The sequence below is a fragment of the Diadema setosum genome, chromosome 1, assembly GCF_964275005.1.
Source record: "Diadema setosum chromosome 1, eeDiaSeto1, whole genome shotgun sequence".
In the NCBI taxonomy this organism is placed as follows: domain Eukaryota; kingdom Metazoa; phylum Echinodermata; class Echinoidea; order Diadematoida; family Diadematidae; genus Diadema; species Diadema setosum.
In genome coordinates, this window is record NC_092685.1 from 1,709,433 (window position 1) to 1,727,699 (window position 18,267).

The 18,267-nt window shown below is 37.8% G+C and overlaps 2 protein-coding genes across 2 annotated transcripts; one reads left to right on the forward strand and one right to left on the reverse strand.

Moving 5' to 3' along the window:
• Positions 1-633: 633 nt before the first annotated feature.
• Positions 634-3,485, forward strand: LOC140246195 (uncharacterized). The gene is made up of 3 exons (XM_072325644.1): positions 634-991; positions 1,614-1,716; positions 3,277-3,485. Exons 1-3 carry the CDS (start codon positions 812-814, stop codon positions 3,366-3,368), a joined length of 375 nt encoding a protein of 124 aa, XP_072181745.1. The 5' UTR covers positions 634-811; the 3' UTR covers positions 3,369-3,485.
• Positions 3,486-8,123: 4,638 nt separating this feature from the next.
• Positions 8,124-16,956, reverse strand: LOC140246204 (zinc finger protein-like 1 homolog). Its single transcript, XM_072325656.1, has 6 exons — positions 16,723-16,956; positions 14,156-14,267; positions 13,374-13,567; positions 11,776-12,058; positions 10,881-10,995; positions 8,124-8,807 (listed from the first exon to the last, which is right to left on the reverse strand). The coding sequence occupies exons 1-6, from the start codon at positions 16,822-16,824 to the stop codon at positions 8,612-8,614; spliced, it is 1,002 nt and encodes a 333-aa protein (XP_072181757.1). The 5' UTR covers positions 16,825-16,956; the 3' UTR covers positions 8,124-8,611.
• Positions 16,957-18,267: the final 1,311 nt, after the last annotated feature.

An 18,267-nucleotide genomic window follows, 5' to 3' on the forward strand; every position in this document is an offset into this window, starting at 1 on the left:
TCAGCAATTATCGTGTATTCCTTGTGTTTGTCCGCGAAGTCTACTGCCAAGATCCCCAAAACCGTCTCTCATTTTGCCTTTAAGAACATTTTTATGTTATCATCATTGTTATCACTACTACTGCTGCTACTACTACTACAACTTCTGTAATGATTATAATAATGGTAATGATAATGACAATGATAATGGTAATAATTATAATAATAATAATACCAATAATAATAATAATAATAATAATAATAATAATAATAATAATAATAATAATAATAATAATCTAATAATAATAATAATAATAATAATAATTATTATTATTATTATTATTATTATTACTACTACTACTACTACTACTACTACTACTACTACCACAATATGTAGTATCATCGTCCGTAATTGCCATCCTTACAGGTGAGCTATAGAATTAGAATCACAAGCAGCAGGTCTTGTGAGATTACAGAGAACCACGCCCTTTCTCTCTTCAGCGCGCGCTCTTAATTCTTACCATTGTTCCATGTCGCGCGTCCCTGCCGCGTATACACCCTTCATATGGCAACGTGATTGTGACGAAATAAAGGCGCCCATGATGTCACTCCTCATGAACCGTGGCTACCAAATTTGTCTCAGAAACACAATCGCCAAATTATTGTCTGCACAAGTCTTGGCAGCAGCTGACTGAAGACACATACTTTCAGAGAAATAACACATTAAATTGCACTGAGAGGTTAATAATCACTTCAATCAAAGTCTCTGCGGTGATAGTTTCGCGTAATTCATTCATTGCAGACCCTGACAAAAACTAAAAGTAAAGGAAATAATGGGTTTGTTTGGACACGGAGATACCAAGAGCTCAGTGACACAGAAGAAATCACTCTACGTCTACTCCTCGCTTCTCACCACTCTGGCTCTCTTGGTTTCCATCATCAATGATGTCCTCCAGTACACGGTGTTTGAGAGAACGGACCACACCTCACAACATTTCACAGAGAGCTTGCTGGTAGGTTGGTTGAAAATTGGGCTTGGGATATCTAGGCTTATCCCTTGTCATGTTTCTGTCTCTACAAATCTGTAGAAATAAAATTGAGAGCATGATGTCATCAAACTTTCTCTTACCATACTGTATTCAGAAAAATCCTATAAGTGATCGACGCCAGTGTGGATATGCTTGTAAAGAATTAACGTTTCGTACTAGAAGAAAAAAAAAAAACAACTTTATGATAAAATTACCCGCTGGGCATTTTACCCGATATTATCCGGGTTGTAACAAGTAATAACGCAGTTATTACCGTACATCTCTAAAAGAAATGTACAGCTAGCATGTCTCACTTCCCTTACTTCGATGCAAGTTTTGTCATCCCCGTTTGTTGTTGCATAATAAAGAATTAAGCGTGCGCTAGCAACACTTTAAAAAACAAGTTTGATAATGAAAATTAGTGGTTGAATTACCCGGTGGTATATGCAACGCAATCTCCGCGATGAATCAATTTTTGGCCATTAGTGCACTTTAGTTACCTCCAAAGGATCTCCGTCTGACGTGCAATAAATTACCAGATGACAATACATGTATGATTATTTGAAAGATTTTATACAATGTATATAGATTTTATCCATGTTTCCAGATGATTCACATACTAGCGTACTATGCGGCACTTCTGGGCTTTGTGTACAACACTAAGGCGGGAAAGAGAATCGGGAAGGCAAGAGTCGAATGGCTGGCTATTGGTAAGTTTCAGCCATCCATGGGAGAAATTTCAGTGCCACGGTAACCATAGTTTATGGGCTGTGGCTGAAGACGAAAATTTCCAAATCAGGTTTGTAATGAGCATCAAATTTCGTGCGTGTTCCTCATCGGACGACATTGCCTCATCGTATCACCACCCGACGTGTCTGACACTGACCTGATAGTCAACCAACCGTAGTCGGATTCATCGGAATGCGATTTGGTACTCTTTGCTTGGTAGCCGGAAGCGATAAACTTTGCTTCTGATGAGTGACCGAAGAGAGAAAATCTATGTGGAATGCGGGTATAACCAGTGTTCTATACCCAACCAGAGCCGTAAATAGAGAATTTACGGCTCTGTTCCCAACAGTGCCAGAGCGCCCTCATGCTGGAGAGCAAATATTGATGGAGCATCTCGAATGAGAAAGTCGGACAATAGTTTCAGAAGCTGTTACTTTGCTAAGTATCTGTGTCGTCAACACTAGATCTGGAGACTAATGCACCTCGTGACGTCTTTCGGACAGCAATATAAAGAAAATATACACAAATGAACATATTTTCATTTTTATCACTTCTCACTTATCACTTTTATCACCTCTTTCAGAAAGCAGGGGGATTAATGTTATCCTAAACGTGCCAGTAACAAGTTGCTGGAATGTCTTCTTTTTATGACAAACGAAATTTTGTGGAATTTTCCTTATAATATTTTCTTTATATTGTTCTCTACAATGACGTCATGAAGTGTAGTAGTCTCCTTATCCAGCGATGACGGCACAGAAACTTTAAAATTCATCAACTTTTGAACGGATTGTCCGATTTTCCTCAGACTTTCACTGATGTGCTCTAGTTATTATTGCTGCTTTCACTCAATCCACATTTTTATTTGGGCTTTGGTTTCCCGTAAATCTTTGAACCTGCCTAAGCATTTCAACTGAAATAAATCTTATCACGTGTATTGTATGGCGTTTCTACAAATCGCGTGAAGATGGTAAACTTTACATTGATTTTTAAAAGTATGAGTTGTTGAGTTATAGTTTGCTATATGATGTACTCGTTAGAAATATCTTGTATAGCCTTTAGATTATGAGCGCAACATAACACAATCCAGCATCTCCGAATAATCATGTTCATACACTCGAGGTGTCTATCCGTCTCAAAAAATGAGGGGATGAGGCGACCAAGGTAAGCTATTAAAGCGGAAGATTTGACGCCAGTTGCCTATATCATCCCCTCATCCTGATCCGCGCATCGATGTCCATGTTAACATCCAATCCGTTACAACGGATATCTCTTAACATTTTCGAAATAGATTATGTTTTGGAAATACTGCACGTCCACATTCTATTTTACAAAGGACGTTTGGATCTGAGCCCTTTTTTGTCAAACTTATAAGTGATTATTAGTCCCAAATATTCAATCACAACTCTCGCTGGAAAAAAAAAAATAGGGCCCTGCACATATATTTATATTTTAGCAATTTTCACACCGATGTCGACAGATTGTCGTTCTCCCCCACTCCATTAATCCTGTATAATCATATTTCCAAATTGTTTTCATTGCAGTGTTGACATTTTTGGTAAGCATGATACGTCTAGCGATCGAAGTGAGTTTCATCACATATCGCAAGCAACAGTACAAGAACTTCAACGACTGAATACAGCAGGGAGGGGTTTGGAAGCCTCTGGCATCAAGTGTCTTCTTTACCATCCATTGAATTTGGTAACCACGTGACTTGGAATAAACGTGTGCTATGGGAACATCCGATTTGAATTTGGGGGTTTTGAAATCTTCATTACCTCATTGTTTTTGAAATTTAGGCTGTAAGTAGCTGTGGGTATTGATTAATATCTGTCGCTTCGTTATAGTTCCACTGTTGTCTGATCGTATTTACAGAACAATCGGTTGGCAATTTCATTATATTTGTAATACAATTAATATTGATTTAATTTAATTGCATGTAGTCTTAGTTACCTGTCAGTTACCATTAGGTATACTCTTACGTCGTGTTATCCTTTTCAGCGTTTTCCCGTCTTTCATATGAATAAGAAAGAGAGAGTTAAAGAGAGGGGAACAGGGAGAGAAAGAGAGAATTTGACACTGACCCTTTACTGAGATTTGTACGAGCAGAGGACGACGGTACAAAGTAAAGGTGAGTTGCCTTCTGTGAACAAAATTGTACTGAACTGTGGGACTAATGACGCGAACGCTAATACACTGTACGATGCAAATTACGCAACAACAACAAAAAAAAATAAAAAATGGTTCTCTGCAGGTGTGCGAGACAGCTGTTTCCATTGTCCAACCTGGCAGGCTGCGTCGTCTTAGCGTTCGCGTCGCTGATCTAAAGCTCGCCGATACTGGAAGTAAAAAGGAGACTTTCAATTCCCTTCCAGGACTCTGGTCCTCAAAAATTCTGCTCTAAACAAAATAATGGAAGCATTTGCACATGTTGTGATGTATTTAGGCAACTGTGTAGCCATTCCCAACTCGAACAATTTTGCCCGAGTGTAAAATTTGACAACTGAAAAGATGAATATCACAGTTTCAGAGCTATCACAGTAAACAAATATACTTTGCCTAGAGAATTTCTGGTTAAAACTACGGGCAGAGTAGCCCGACCAGACGCCGTGCAAAGCACGGGTCACTATTTTAACGGCGACTGGGCTGTGTATAGTTATGGGCAGAGGTGACTCCAAAAGAACTATTCACCTTGGGGCTGCGCCCCACTGTGAATATTTCTTTTAGGAATCATCGAGGCCCATAATTTTAACCAGAAACTTGAAATTAGGGAAAGTATAATTATTTGTTTTACATTTTGGATCAAAGATTTAAACAAAAGAAGAGGAAAATGGAAAGAAAAATGTGAGGAAAGAAGTCGCGTGTGGTGAATGCAATGTTGTGAAGGGATCATACACTGACCCAAGGAAGTAGCGCACGAAGTCAGAACTACTTTGTGATTTTACAATTGCTTTGTTCGAAAATTTCACATTTCACAGTGTGACGGCGGTACAAAGCAGTGTCACAATTCTGCCCTACTTTGGCAAAAGGAAGCAAGTGACAAAAGTGACATCTCTCGTAAAAGAGCAAAATGTGTCTGTCATTTACACTGACGTCAATGGACTATCATGATGTCTTATCTAACATATCTCTTAGTAGGATGAGTGTTTCTGCGTGAAATTTGACCTGGAAGAAGAGCTCATTGTGTGAATTATGAAAACATCAATAACTCAAATTCGGATGGTATGTCACTTGCTTCCTTTTGCCAAAGTAGGGCAGAATTGTTTTGCCATTGTTATATTTCACAGAGTGATGGTATGAAGCCGTGCGCAATGTCAAAATTGCTTTGTGGCGTCCCAGTTGTTTTGTTAAAAATTGTTACATTTCACGTAGTGATGGTACCACCCTGTGCGCGATGTTAGAATTGCTTTTTGATGTCACAGTTATTTTGTTTTAAAAAATGTTACATTTCATAGAATGATGGTACTTGTACAACGCTGCGCACAATTTCAGAATTGCTTTTTGAAATCATTTTGCAAACAGTATACTATTTGCAAAATGTCGTTACAGAAGTGATGTTATTTTGCAATAGTGCTTCATGGAGTGTCAAACATGCCAACATTCTGACATAGCTGAAAATACCTATTATCATGTGAAGCTCTTTCAACCAATCACTGCATGATAAATTCATGATCCAAAACATAATTGACAAAAAGCGTTGACCAATCTAATCGCTCACAAAAAAAAAGAACAAAAAATGTCACTGCCACAGGTACTGATGATATTACTTTGTTATGTTTGTGGTTGTGATAAACTTCTGCACAAATACTTCTTCCAAATCTTTTCCAAATTTTCACATACTTCAATTTTCATTATTTATTCATTGCGAGGTACCCCAACACCTGTAACATAGCAAATAGTATATTTTGATAGAAAAGGAAAAGCTAAATGATTTTCCCCTACTACATGAACTAATTTGTGAAATGCAAATGTGCAAAATGTAGTTCACAGCCATGCACATTTGAATGAAATGCAGTGGATACAAAGCAGCAAGTGACAATAATCTCTTAGTATGACAAAAATGCAACTTAATTTTAATATATTTCATCTCAGTCAGCAGGTGATACAAATATATTGTTTTTTTCTTCATATTTTACTTCTTCATACAAAACAGCATTAAACATTACACTTTTGCCTCTCTGTGCAGGCTAAAATTGACAGTGTAACAACGATCAGATGAGCGAGTAATGCAATCAAAATCAAATCCATGTATATATCTCTTCATAAGGAATGTAATGTACATGAAAGCTATTGTCAACGACTGCCACATAATAGCAAACACTTGTCTCATGACCCATCTCTTCCTTAACTGTCTGACAAACAAAAAGAAACATTCTTTGCACATTGTAATTTGGTTTCTGTCTCATTAGCAAGGAAACTGGCACAATTCTGATTTACCATAGTCTATCTTTCACAATTTGAAACTGAATCGGGTGCACGGAACAAAATACATAATTTTGTCTTAAATTCATTGATACATAGGCACTGATACACTGGGATTCTTATGTATGAAATTGTTTGAATTGTAAGCGCATCCAGTTGCAAAAATACTTGACGGGTTGGTCGTAGCGCAGCACAAATGCATTGCTCGGGGTCACATCATAAATGCACAGAAACATGACATAGAAAATGGGCAAGCACAACCTTAAATATGCAACCCCCAGATTTCTACTGGATAGAGGGTCGACATCCCAAAAGGCAAGCACACTGTATTTCACTCATTCCATACATCATAATATTGTTTGTAGTTCCCTATTAACTTGCAATACCATTTGTGCCACATTTTAAACAAAAAAGGGGAGCAAATTTTGATGTGAGATGGAATTTCCATGTGTATCCTGTAATTGGTAGAAGTTTAAAGATTACCTCCCTTATAAGAAATTAATTTTAAAAAATAGATATATCATGACTAAAAAATCCAATCTCTTCTCCATACGAAAGGACAATTCATAAATAATCATGCAGGAACCATGTTTACTTACTACATGTACACAGCTAACTCACAAAATACGAAACAGAATCTTTGTTGGAGTAATTTCAAACAAAGGGGTAAATTGAGTTGATTACTAAGAGTATATACTGTAATAAACAATGTATGCCAAAAAACTTGCATGATATTTGGCACGAACAAGAAATCTTATTCTTGCAAAATTCATGGCAATGAAAAACATTGTTCAGCAGTTGAGCTGCTGCAAGATAGCATAATTGAAGTGAGAAGTGTTCATAGGAACGTATTTGTGATGACCAACAATTATAACAGACAGGACATAAGACTGTAGAATACAATTTCAAACATTCCTCTACAAATGACTGCTACAGTCATCCATACATAAAGTCTGGAAATGGCAAGTAATCTAAAGAAATAGACCACCTTAAACCAAGGACAGTAGTTCAGTAGATATCAAAGATGTACTGGTATATGACAGCAAACTGACGACTGACTTGTGACATACATTTGCTTTTATTCTGGACTATGATATTTCTTTTCTTTCTGAGCAAAATCATCATAAAATCATATTGATTTATAGGTCAAAACTGTGTTCTGAAGCAAATTAATAAAAAGGAGCAAGAGACCCTGTTATGAAAGAAATGTACTCCTGATGTATGTCATGTTGAGTTGGAACTTACCACAACCCATCAGTCTGGGGCTGACATGCCACCCAGGTTGCTGATAATGGTACATCTACATCATAATTGTCAAATGAACAGTTTGAATGTAGCTAAAGAACTCACATGCTTGTTCTCATTTTCTGTGATACAGAGCATGGAAAATGTACCCATTCACCATAAATTGTCTTTAGAAGCAACTCAGCAGAAACTGGTGATGTAACTTCGCCACAAAACTTTAAAAACATAAATTCATATTTCTTGTGTTTCAGTAAAAAAGAAGTGCAAATACAAGGTTGATAAATAACAATTTCAGTGATATTTTACTTGGACAAAAAATGGAAGTGTGACCTTCATAATGTAGTTATATTCTATGGTACTGAACTAATAATGCACTACATGAATTTTGTTTTCCTTCTTCCGCCCAAGTGACATAGACTGCAAATAATAATAAATCCACCTAATTATCTCAAAACCCTGTGTATAATTTCTGAATGATTACATTATCTGCTTTTCCATCTACATATGAACTATAATTGAATGGAAGTGCATGTTTATTGTACCAATAGCCATGTAATTTGTGACTGATACCGGAACATGCATTCCAGTTTGTTTTGCTTTTTCTCGAAAACCTTGCAATTAAGCTACAGAATAACAATACATATTCTTATGGTACAGTAGCTGATGGGCACTTTCAAAGAAACAAAGACATGTCATGCTGATGGTGTTCTTATTAAAAAAAAAAAAAAAAAAAAAAAAAGTTACGCAAGAAAAAACATCATATCAAAGCATGCTGACAAGAAGTGTGTTATATGACTGCTTTGATGGATAAACAGGCATGCATGTTTCATGCAGCTCATCTTACATTTCGATAACAAGGAACATACACAACTTCCATTTCCAACAAGGGAGAAAAACAGCATATATGTACCTTCATTATAGCTATCATAACATAACTCTATAGAATTGTTTTCATGATATGTACAGTCTCTTCTTTTACTGGTCGCCACTGACAAGAAAACATTATATTCTGCATTGATTGTTGCCTCCACGTTGAGCATCACATTTGTGATACAGTCCACTCTGATGGAGCCTGGGCTTCTAGTCCATTCCCAAACACTTTCAATGCTGTTCGATGTGTGTGGAAAAAGATGCTACACAATGCCATCCTGGATTCCAATAACCTTCATTGCAGTCCCCACACTGTCCCCCGTCAGTCTTCTAGACCTTCTATCAGATTCTTCTTCCTATTCTGATGTTGGGGTTATTCAGAGGATCCAGGAGAGGGTCTGAGTTTGCTGATGCCCTCCCTACTGACGTCATGACGATAACAAACGTGAAGAATGCCAGGAGGCCAATGAGAAGCAGGATAGCCATTCGCTTGATCTGGACATTGGACTCTACGGACTTCCTGCTGCTTGCTCGAGATCTGTAATGTTGAAGGCACACCAAAATTGAGTATAAACAAATACAGTAAAAGCTTTCATTTTTGCATGTAAATATTTTCTCAAATGAGGTCGCAGACATACAGTCAGCCTTACTTAAGTCAACCTTCCGTAAATCGAATAATCGCCTAAGTTGACAGTCTTTTCAAGTCCTCTTCTCTTTCTATTCTATTGATTTTGACCCGTGTTTAAATAAAACAAACAAACATTTTAATCCCTCATAAGTTGAATTTTCTCCAAGTCAAAGCTACTTCTTCAGTACAAATAGATTCGACTTAGGCAAGATTGACCATACTCGTGAGATGTTTTGTTTTGTTTTGTAGTTTTTTTGTATTTTGACACTCAGGCTATCGTGAGTGCACTGAACGCCTTTCCAAATTTAATGCGATCAATATCAGGTGACGATATTTTTGCTTGTTCTTAAATTTGTGGCCTGACAGTGATTAGCAAATTTTGCAAAAATCAAACCCTCAAGAAAATAACAGCTTTTACAGGAGAATTAATTATTTTTACATTGCAATCACCAATACAACTCAAAACATAGCACACAAGTATGCACAAACAACCACCTCACATCAAAATTATCTAACAAAATGTCATCTTTTTTAATCTTTCAGCAAAATGCAGCTGGAAGGGGATATGTCTTGACTTATTTATATCACAGAAATACAAATGAGTCATTTTTCTATCTCTCTTTATACTCTCATCACAAATCTCTCCAATTCTCACGAGCTGTTTACATTTCATCAATTCTATGCATAAGTTACTCATGTGAGTATTTTCTCATGAAGATGACACAGAAAGCTGGAGTAGGAAATACCCCTGACATCCTACGGAATGAATAAAAAAAGAAGAAAAAACTAGAAATGTCGCTATGGCCGACTGGTATGCCTCCACCATAATGTATGATTCTCCTAATAGGTCTATAGTACATCTTGACAATGTGTGATAACAGTTTCATCTAATTGGCAAAATATTAAAATGACGTTATAGTGTTCACTTTCCTTGAAATAGATTTATATGGATGAATGGCTACATTTTTAAGAGAGCATGTATTTGGGGATTTGAGGACTTATGACCCTTTCATAAGTCTATGCACTGAGTAATTTTCAAGGTAGAGAGAAAAAGTGTACTATCTGTATTAAATAGTAAATTGTTGGCATTTTGACCTGGCCTTTGACCCTTGACCTTTGACCCTATGACATTAGAATTCCCAAGAGAATGACTGTCAGGCAGAACATGCATAAATATTAGTTTCATGATGATACTTTGAGCCACGTCCAAGATATAGAGGATGAAGTGAAATTTAGCACTTTCACTTGACTCTTGACATTTTGACCTTTGACCTTTTCCCAGAGAATCTCTATTGGGTAATACATGCATTCACTAAGTTTCATGAAAAATCCTGCAGGTATTGCATAAATATGATGGAAAAGTGAAATCTAATGAGTTGACCTAGACCTTTGACCCCTGATCATTGACCTCTTGACCCAAAAGTTTCCTAGATAATCACTGCCAGTCAGTACATGCATATGCACTATGTTCCATGAAGATACCTTGAACCATTTCCAAGATATGGAGAAAAAGTGAAATTTAAACATTTTCACTTGACTTTTGACCTTTGAACTTTGACCTTATAAACCCGAAACTCTCACTAGAGAATCTTTATTGGGTAATACATGTATATATACTAAGTTTCATGAAAATACCTTCAAGCATTGCATAGATATGGGGGAAAAGAGTGAAATTTTGAGCATTTGACCCTGACCTTTGACCTTTGATCTTGAGCATCTGCGCCAAAAAGTTGATAGGCACAACTTCACCCCCTCATACATACACCTGCCAAGTTTTATTGGGATACCTCAAATGGTTGTATAGTTATGCTGTCCACAAAATTGATTACGGACGGACGGAAGGACAGACAACCCGAAAACATAATGCCTCCAGCGACACTGCGTGGTGGAGGCATAAAAAGGAAAAAAAAAAGGGAAGAGTCCAGCTCTCTTCTATATACTTTGCCTCTCCTGGAAGTCTACAGAGAATATGTAGATACTAACTTGAACCATCTAGCGAACCAGTGAAAAGCACTTCGTCTCTTGTATTTGTCTTTGTCATGATCCTGGACAATGTCAACAACAAGATCATCTTTCCTGGCATCATACACTCTGTGCTCTGCAGAAGTAAACACATACAAGTCAAGTTTTAGGCACATGTATAGAATGTTACAACCATCTTTTTTTTTTTCTGAAACCATGTTTCTAATAATTAGTGAAAATTCCTTATCACTGCTTACAATTTGAATTTCATGAAGATGAAGAAGAAACAAATTAACTTTTCAAGTATCCAGTCAATGATTGGAGAAACTCGAGCAAGACCATGTGATCAATTTGGGCATGCACTATGCACATGAAGTGCACAGACATTGTAGCTGCATTTTGCATATGGCTACAATAACACTGTTCAGTCTAAAATTTCCTTTCTACACTGAAGAAAAATACTCCTTCATTCAATGGATTTCTTCACGTCATGGATTCAGTACATAAAATTTTTGCTGTTCTGAGGCATATGTGCAAAGAGGTCTACTATCCTGTGGTTGTAACAAAGCATGAAGGACCTTACACAATGTCTGACATTCAAAACATAAAAGGTAATGTCTATTGCATTTATGCATATGTGCATGAACACTGCTTATACAGTTGTATGAGTAACATAATATCTAAAGCTGCTACATAGGCAACTTTTGTGCTGATGTAATTTGTGAATGATAAGTCAACCACTCTCTGTAGGTGCACATTCCATACCCTCTCATTGTATGTATCAAGATAATGATACCAAACACAAACTTTGTGTTCATGGCTGAATATTTCAATAGCATTGCAGCTTACCACAAGTGGCCTTGATTACTGTGCAAATATGACTACTTTGATAAAGTACATCATAAGCCATACACACCTCCTCCACTTGTGGAAGGGAATTGTTTGTCAGTTCTGGCATGTGTTCCCATATTGTCTCCTCCTGACATTCCTGAAGACCCCATCCCCAGTGCTGCAGCCTGTCTGGGCTGTGGTCTGGTGGTTTGGCCATAGCTCCCTCTAGAGACAGGAGTAGGGACAGCCTGCTGGGGTGTCACCACAGCCACAGCTGTGGGTGAGCTGGCTTGGGACGACTCCGCAATATTGGTCAGAGTTGAAGGAAGTGATGAGTGCGTAGGAATGTCTCGCTTTGGCTCTTCAATCTGTTGAAATACAAGACATGCTAATGAGTAAAAACTATGAACACATGTCAAAAGGTTTTATATTGATACAGGTGATCAGTCACGACAGAAAAGATAAAAGCAGACCAGTCATAACTCACAGGACAGTCCACAAAGCTATACTTACTAAAAAGGTTAGTCATTAACCAAGACATATTCATGTCAAGCACTAAAATACAATGAATGGTTTGAGTTTGGATTCGTTTAGTATTTGTGGTCCATTTGCAGAACATTGAGATAAGCTTGCATATGAACAGGCACTTTTATGATTTTGTCAAGAATACTCTCAAATTCCTGTTCATATTTTTCAGTAGCTCCTAGCATAATGAGTAAATCAACTTAGATAATGGGAATTACAGTCTGATACTTCTACTACATTGTATTGAATTTGAACTTTAGTATTCTGTTTTATTAAAAAAACACAGCATTTGTATAAAACAGACAGAACACACATAAAAAAAATGAGTGTACATACATGCAATACATAACACATGGTAACTAGAAAAGCATTTGGAGAGCACAGACTTTTGCCAAGCAGCTCATTTTCACCCATACAAGCATGATGAATATTGCCCAATTTCCCAACGACATACTATAGAAGCCTTTGTTTACCTCATCAGCTTCCTGCATGCTGTGCAGCGCATTGAGCAGAGCATGTGCTTTAGTGTGCGAATGCAAACCTCAAGTACGCGCAGCTTGAACTCCCAAGTACATTGACCCTATTTGCCAAAACAAGATATAAAAAAAATCCTTTTAAAAATTCACAAAAATTCCTAGATCACTACCAAAAATTTAACAATCTGTTCCTTGTGCCATTACCAACTATCCTTAAGTTTCATCCAAATCAGTTCACAACTTTTTGTTATTTTGAAAAAAAGACAAACAAACAAATGCCGACAAAAACATAACCTCCTTTTGGCGAAGGTGTTATGGAAACAACAAAAGATCATTGTCAGGGTAGTTTCCAACAAAAAGAAGGTGAAGCAATATTGTTATACATAAACCATGAGAAAATGTTACAAAAACAGATACAAAGGAATGCTTTTTGGTGATAAAATCTATACACCTAACAGTACTTAGTGATTGATAATATAAAAACAGAGGGCAAAATAATCATTATCTAGTATTATAAACTCTAGATGTTGATAGAGAGCATTTCTAAAAGTTGCTTTCCTCTTCCATTTCACTCACAAGCATACACACACACACACACACACACATATATGCGCGCACACCAATATATTGGGTCTTTGATGTATCTTCTGAGCAAACAAACTACAGATGTATGTATCCATACCGGTGACAGCCCTAAGCCTGCTCGTGCCCAGTTGACCTTTGACAGATACTTCCTCAGGGTCTCAGCAACAGGTGAAATCATGTTTGAGCTAGGGAAGATGCTTGCATTGCAGGTGGGACAAGTGTAGCCAGCAGGTGCCGTGTTTGGAGGAAATTTTCTGGCATATGCATCCAAACACTCCCAGTGAAATACATCTGAAAGAAAAATGAGAAGTAATACCCAACCTGTATCATACAGAGTACAATATAAACACATGGTAAAAATCTGGTAAATCATGGTAAAAATAAACTACATGGAAATCAAATTGTTAGATAATAGTTTCATGCTGGAATTTGTATCTACAATCAGATAACAAGTGTATATTTCATTATGAAAATATCTAACATACCGGTATTTCTGGAACTTTGGCACAAATTTTAACCTGTTGAAGATGAGTCCCGATTATACTCGGGCAGGGTCTATGGGAAATGTGTGTGGTAGCAAAATCAGCCCGTCTTCAACACGTTAAACATTAAATCTGCATTCAGACAAGTGCATTCTGCATGCCAAAAACATGCAGACAACATACAAATTTTAAATACAGATATTGGGGGATTATCACTGGAATGATTACACAATACCTTTGCCAACATGCAACCACCCCCCCCCCCCCATATTTTTTTTTTCCCACTGTACAATGACAGTGTGGAGATATAATCACTCAGAGCCTTCACTGTGCCTGACAACCTGTAATAATGATGATGATGATATCAATTAGGTAAAAAATGCATGTATAGACTCACCATAGCACAGAAGCCTGACAACGTCTCCTTCTGCCAAGTCTTTATTGCACAGTGTACACTTTGTGCTGTAGTCACTATCTTGGAGCCACTGCAAGTAAGACTTTACAATACACTGCCAGGAGAAACAAAGAAATGAAGGCTGTTAACCTCACTTGAGCTTAAACTCGAAACTTATGGGGTCATTGCTACCGTATGTCACACTGTCCCGAATTTGAACAAAGATGGGTACAATGATAAAGGAATCCTAAAATTTGGCTCTGATCGTATGCACAACAGGTGTTTCAAAAGGACTACTAAAAGCCATTCTATGACTGATGGTGAAGTTTCTCTGGCTCTAGCAACAACTTCATCACTGAGTGCTAGTGGTGGCAAAATCCATGCATAGCCATTTTTCTTCTTTGTGTGTCCCTCACGTCTTCATGTAGCCTCCGGATGTTAATATGTGACCTCCTGTAGGCATCATACTTGCTTTGGCTAATGATTGGCTTTTGACCAAGTTTGGGGCCTGAGCCAACTTTACATGAAATGGACAATTCCATTCGTTTGCATCAATTTTGGGACAGTGTGACAGCACCCTTCCCAAGTAGTGCCTTGATGTTGCATTACAGTTCTGAACTACTTTAACCAGTTGAGGACGAGTCCGTAATATACTCGGGCAGGCATCTGAGGGAAATGCATGTTGTAGAAAAATCAGCCCGTCCTTAAACGGGTTAAAGAGTTGTAGCAAAGATAGAACAGACTAAGGGGGACCAGACATTTGGCAAACTCTTGGAGTGGATTATCAGCTAATTATCAGCAAAATTATTTTCTTGGCCCCACCATTGACAATGGGTTGCAGTGAGACCAGGGTTTACATAAAAAGCCCTAGAGAACCAAAGACTCTACGCAGTATATAAAACCTTGGTTGTAGTGCCAGAGGTATGAGCATCAGTGCCAGAATAAACACATAACAGGGAAACAATTATTGAGGTAAGTTTATGAGTGTGATGGTAATGATATGTGATAGACAGCATAGTAAGAACACAAAGAAAGTAAAACAAGCTGGCCATACTTTGACCAGAACACCATCCAAAAATTGATTGACCGCCACGTGCCAGCTATGTGTACACATATGTTTTTGTTTGCAATCAAAGTTTGGCATGGGGGGGGGGGGGGGGCAACATGTATTTTAGACTATTTTAGTTTACTATTGATTGATATTTTTATACTTTTGATTTTGGGGTCCAGCAAATATTCTTTCTTCTTATAAAACATGGTTGAATTTTGACCGAAAGTTTTATTGGTCTGTATCTTGTCATTGGGGATACACAGAGACATCTGGACATAAAAGTTAAAAAAAAACAAACAGAACATTATTAGAAAAAAACTCCTCCAGACAAACGGATTTTTCTGTCTAACATTTGACAAGTGGGTTGAATACTTCCAATCTTTGTTGGATATAAAACAATCATGTGATAGAGGGAGACAAACTGAAGAAAATTCAAGCCTCAACAATCCTGTGATTATTTTGTAGAGATCTACCTTCCTGAAGAGGCAAGTTGTTTCAATACGTTTAATGTGTACATTCAGTTATTTATCTTTCTGCAGGTAAACTCATTCTTTCCTAGAAACAACTGTTTGTCTCTAATGTCTACTGTCTGGTAGTGGTATTGGTGGTAGGTTAGACAGAAAGATTCGTCTGTCTGGAGGAGTCTTTTATTTTTTTTATGTTATCGCTCTCCTCCGGAGTAACTGCGACCAGCCTGAACGCGAATCATTAAGGAGCGCACCGGCCCGGAGGTTACTTCAGAGGGGATTCCGTGAAGCCAGACACAGTCTCCGCAGCATATATCCCTGACGACCAAATTAGATACAGACCGATCTTTTCGGTCAAGTGGTAGGTAGGCTCTGGATCCCAAACTGAAGTGGCAGCAAGCAAGATCATGTCATCAGAAATAGATAGGATGGGGGGTTGGGTGTCCGGACACCTAAGACTCTCGCGTACTGACTTGCTTATTTCACTTTGAATACGCATTTACGCACAGCTCCTCACTGACAAACAACTGTTTAGGTAGGCGCGTCATTGTCAAACCAGACGCACTTTACAGTACGCGTCCGGTCCCACAACCTGTCCGGACACCCAATGACTGGGTATACAAAGATAGAACTTTCTCAATAGCCAGTCCCTGCCTTGACCGAAAGATCGGTCTGTATCTGTCCGTCGGGGAATGTTCCGCGAAGACTGCGTCTGGCTTCACGGATCCCCTCCGTATCGAGGACAGCGTTAATGGCAAAATATAAAAGAGTCCTCCGGACAGACGGATCTTTCTGTCTAGTCCCTGCCATGCCGCGGGCCGTGCTCACCCAAAAGACTAACGTTACATAGGTCTAGGCTCCTATAGGATCTCTAGATGGGTTCTAGATAAAACAGATATTTTCAAGTCTACAGACATCTAACTTTAAGCACTGTTAACAGGATATCTGATATATAAGGCTCTAACGTTACTAGAATTTAAGAACGTTTCCTGATTGATACAGTGAAGACGAGACGGTTTAGCTATTCAATCATATAGAACTAAGGTTAATACCTTCGGGTGATTTGCCACCATACAGTGTTCACAGACGTTGACTCGGTGCTCGAAACAGAACAGATTCGTCACTTTTCTCTTCGGACACTTGCACAGACCCATTTTAACACCTCGATGTGTCAGAAAGATGATAAAGGAGTGATTGCTAATTTGTACAATCTACAAGTTTATCACACATCATACAAACTGCACAGAACGAACGCCTCACTGACGGAGTTTCACTGTGGTGAATATTGCTCTCTGTCCACCAGCGTTGTGCATGCACACAGTACAAATCGAGTAAATCACGAAGAACTGCACTGACGATGTGTACCGAACGTCAAGCCTGCCACGTATTTGACCTTTGACCGTATTATTCATCTCGTTCCCACGTTGTGTAGGCAGTGATAGTCAATACATTGTACTGATTATAGTTTGTTAAAATGAATGACGTGCATACATTCTTTATTCATTCTTTTTTGTTCCATGTGTAAAAAAAGAAAAGAAAAGTAACAAGGACAACAACAAAAACAGCGAAATAGTATAGCGAACCAACACGAAATTCCAACGATGATAAAATCGAAGGACCTGATGATTATGAATGATTTTTCTATGCCTTCTAATTCTCGGATGCATAAGCAAATCTCAGCAGAAGAATCTTCAGCTTCAGAATTGGAGGAAGGATATTGATAAAATCTTATTTTCAGTGGATATTGTGATATTTTTCTTGAACAAGCCAGAGTCACAATATCTCGTAACAGTGACACAAAACATTGTTTTTCATTTGAAAATTCAGAACAAAAAAATATGTGAGAATGTGAGAGAGGGAGAAAGAGAGAGAGAGGGCCGGGATAGTAAAAGGATGGAAAGTGAGAAAAAGAGAGAGATCAGAGGGAGAAGGGGAAGAGAGAAAAGGAGGGGAGAAAGGAAACAGCCATAATGATTCATATGAAGAGTTTGTTCGCAAAAACCGATAAGTCCATATTTGCCAAATGGAGATATTTGCGATTACAGGTCAAGAAAAATAAAGAGAATAATAAGAAAATTTTTGTTTCTTTTGATCATAACTTCAAAAATGTACCTTTATATGTAGTGACCAATATATCATTTAAAAGGTATTATTTTGTACTTTATGACAGATACCGTATTTCAAAATCTTCAAAAATGGACTTATCGGTTTTTGCGAACAAACTCTTCATAATTATATAGGCCTATTTCTGGTTCACTGCGCTACATCTCACAGACAGAATTAAAAGGAAATGAAATGAGACCTATATAGCAAAACTCGGCACCCAAGGAAAATACACAGAAGTGGGACAGCATTATTTATTTTCTATATCACTTTCTTTATTTCTCCTGTCGAAGGGGAAAAGCTAGGAGCAAAATCGTAGAGTATAGTGCCTATAGTCATGCAAAGACCTCTTTGAAAGTCATATAGAAATCATAGCTGCACTTTGCACTTTTCCATAACTGTCGATCTTCTTATATAATACTTGGGTCCTATATCCAGTTTTGATGAAACTCTTATCATTCAGTTCGCCTTAATATATTCTGCTTATACCAAAA

Bases quoted from the DNA above. Each gene is read 5' to 3' on its own strand.
- LOC140246195 (XM_072325644.1), top strand. From the start codon at position 812: ATGGGTTTGTTTGGACACGGAGATACCAAGAGCTCAGTGACACAGAAG. The intron at 992-1,613 runs GTAGGTTGGTTG...CCATGTTTCCAG, and splicing joins ATTTCACAGAGAGCTTGCTG to ATGATTCACATACTAGCGTA. The intron at 1,717-3,276 runs GTAAGTTTCAGC...TTTTCATTGCAG, and splicing joins AGTCGAATGGCTGGCTATTG to TGTTGACATTTTTGGTAAGC.
- LOC140246204 (XM_072325656.1), bottom strand. From the start codon at position 16,824: ATGGGTCTGTGCAAGTGTCCGAAGAGAAAAGTGACGAATCTGTTCTGT. The intron at 10,996-11,775 runs GTGTGTATGGCT...TTACTTCTGCAG, and splicing joins CCCTTCCACAAGTGGAGGAG to AGCACAGAGTGTATGATGCC. The intron at 8,808-10,880 runs GTTAGTATCTAC...TCAACATTACAG, and splicing joins TGGTTCGCTAGATGGTTCAA to ATCTCGAGCAAGCAGCAGGA.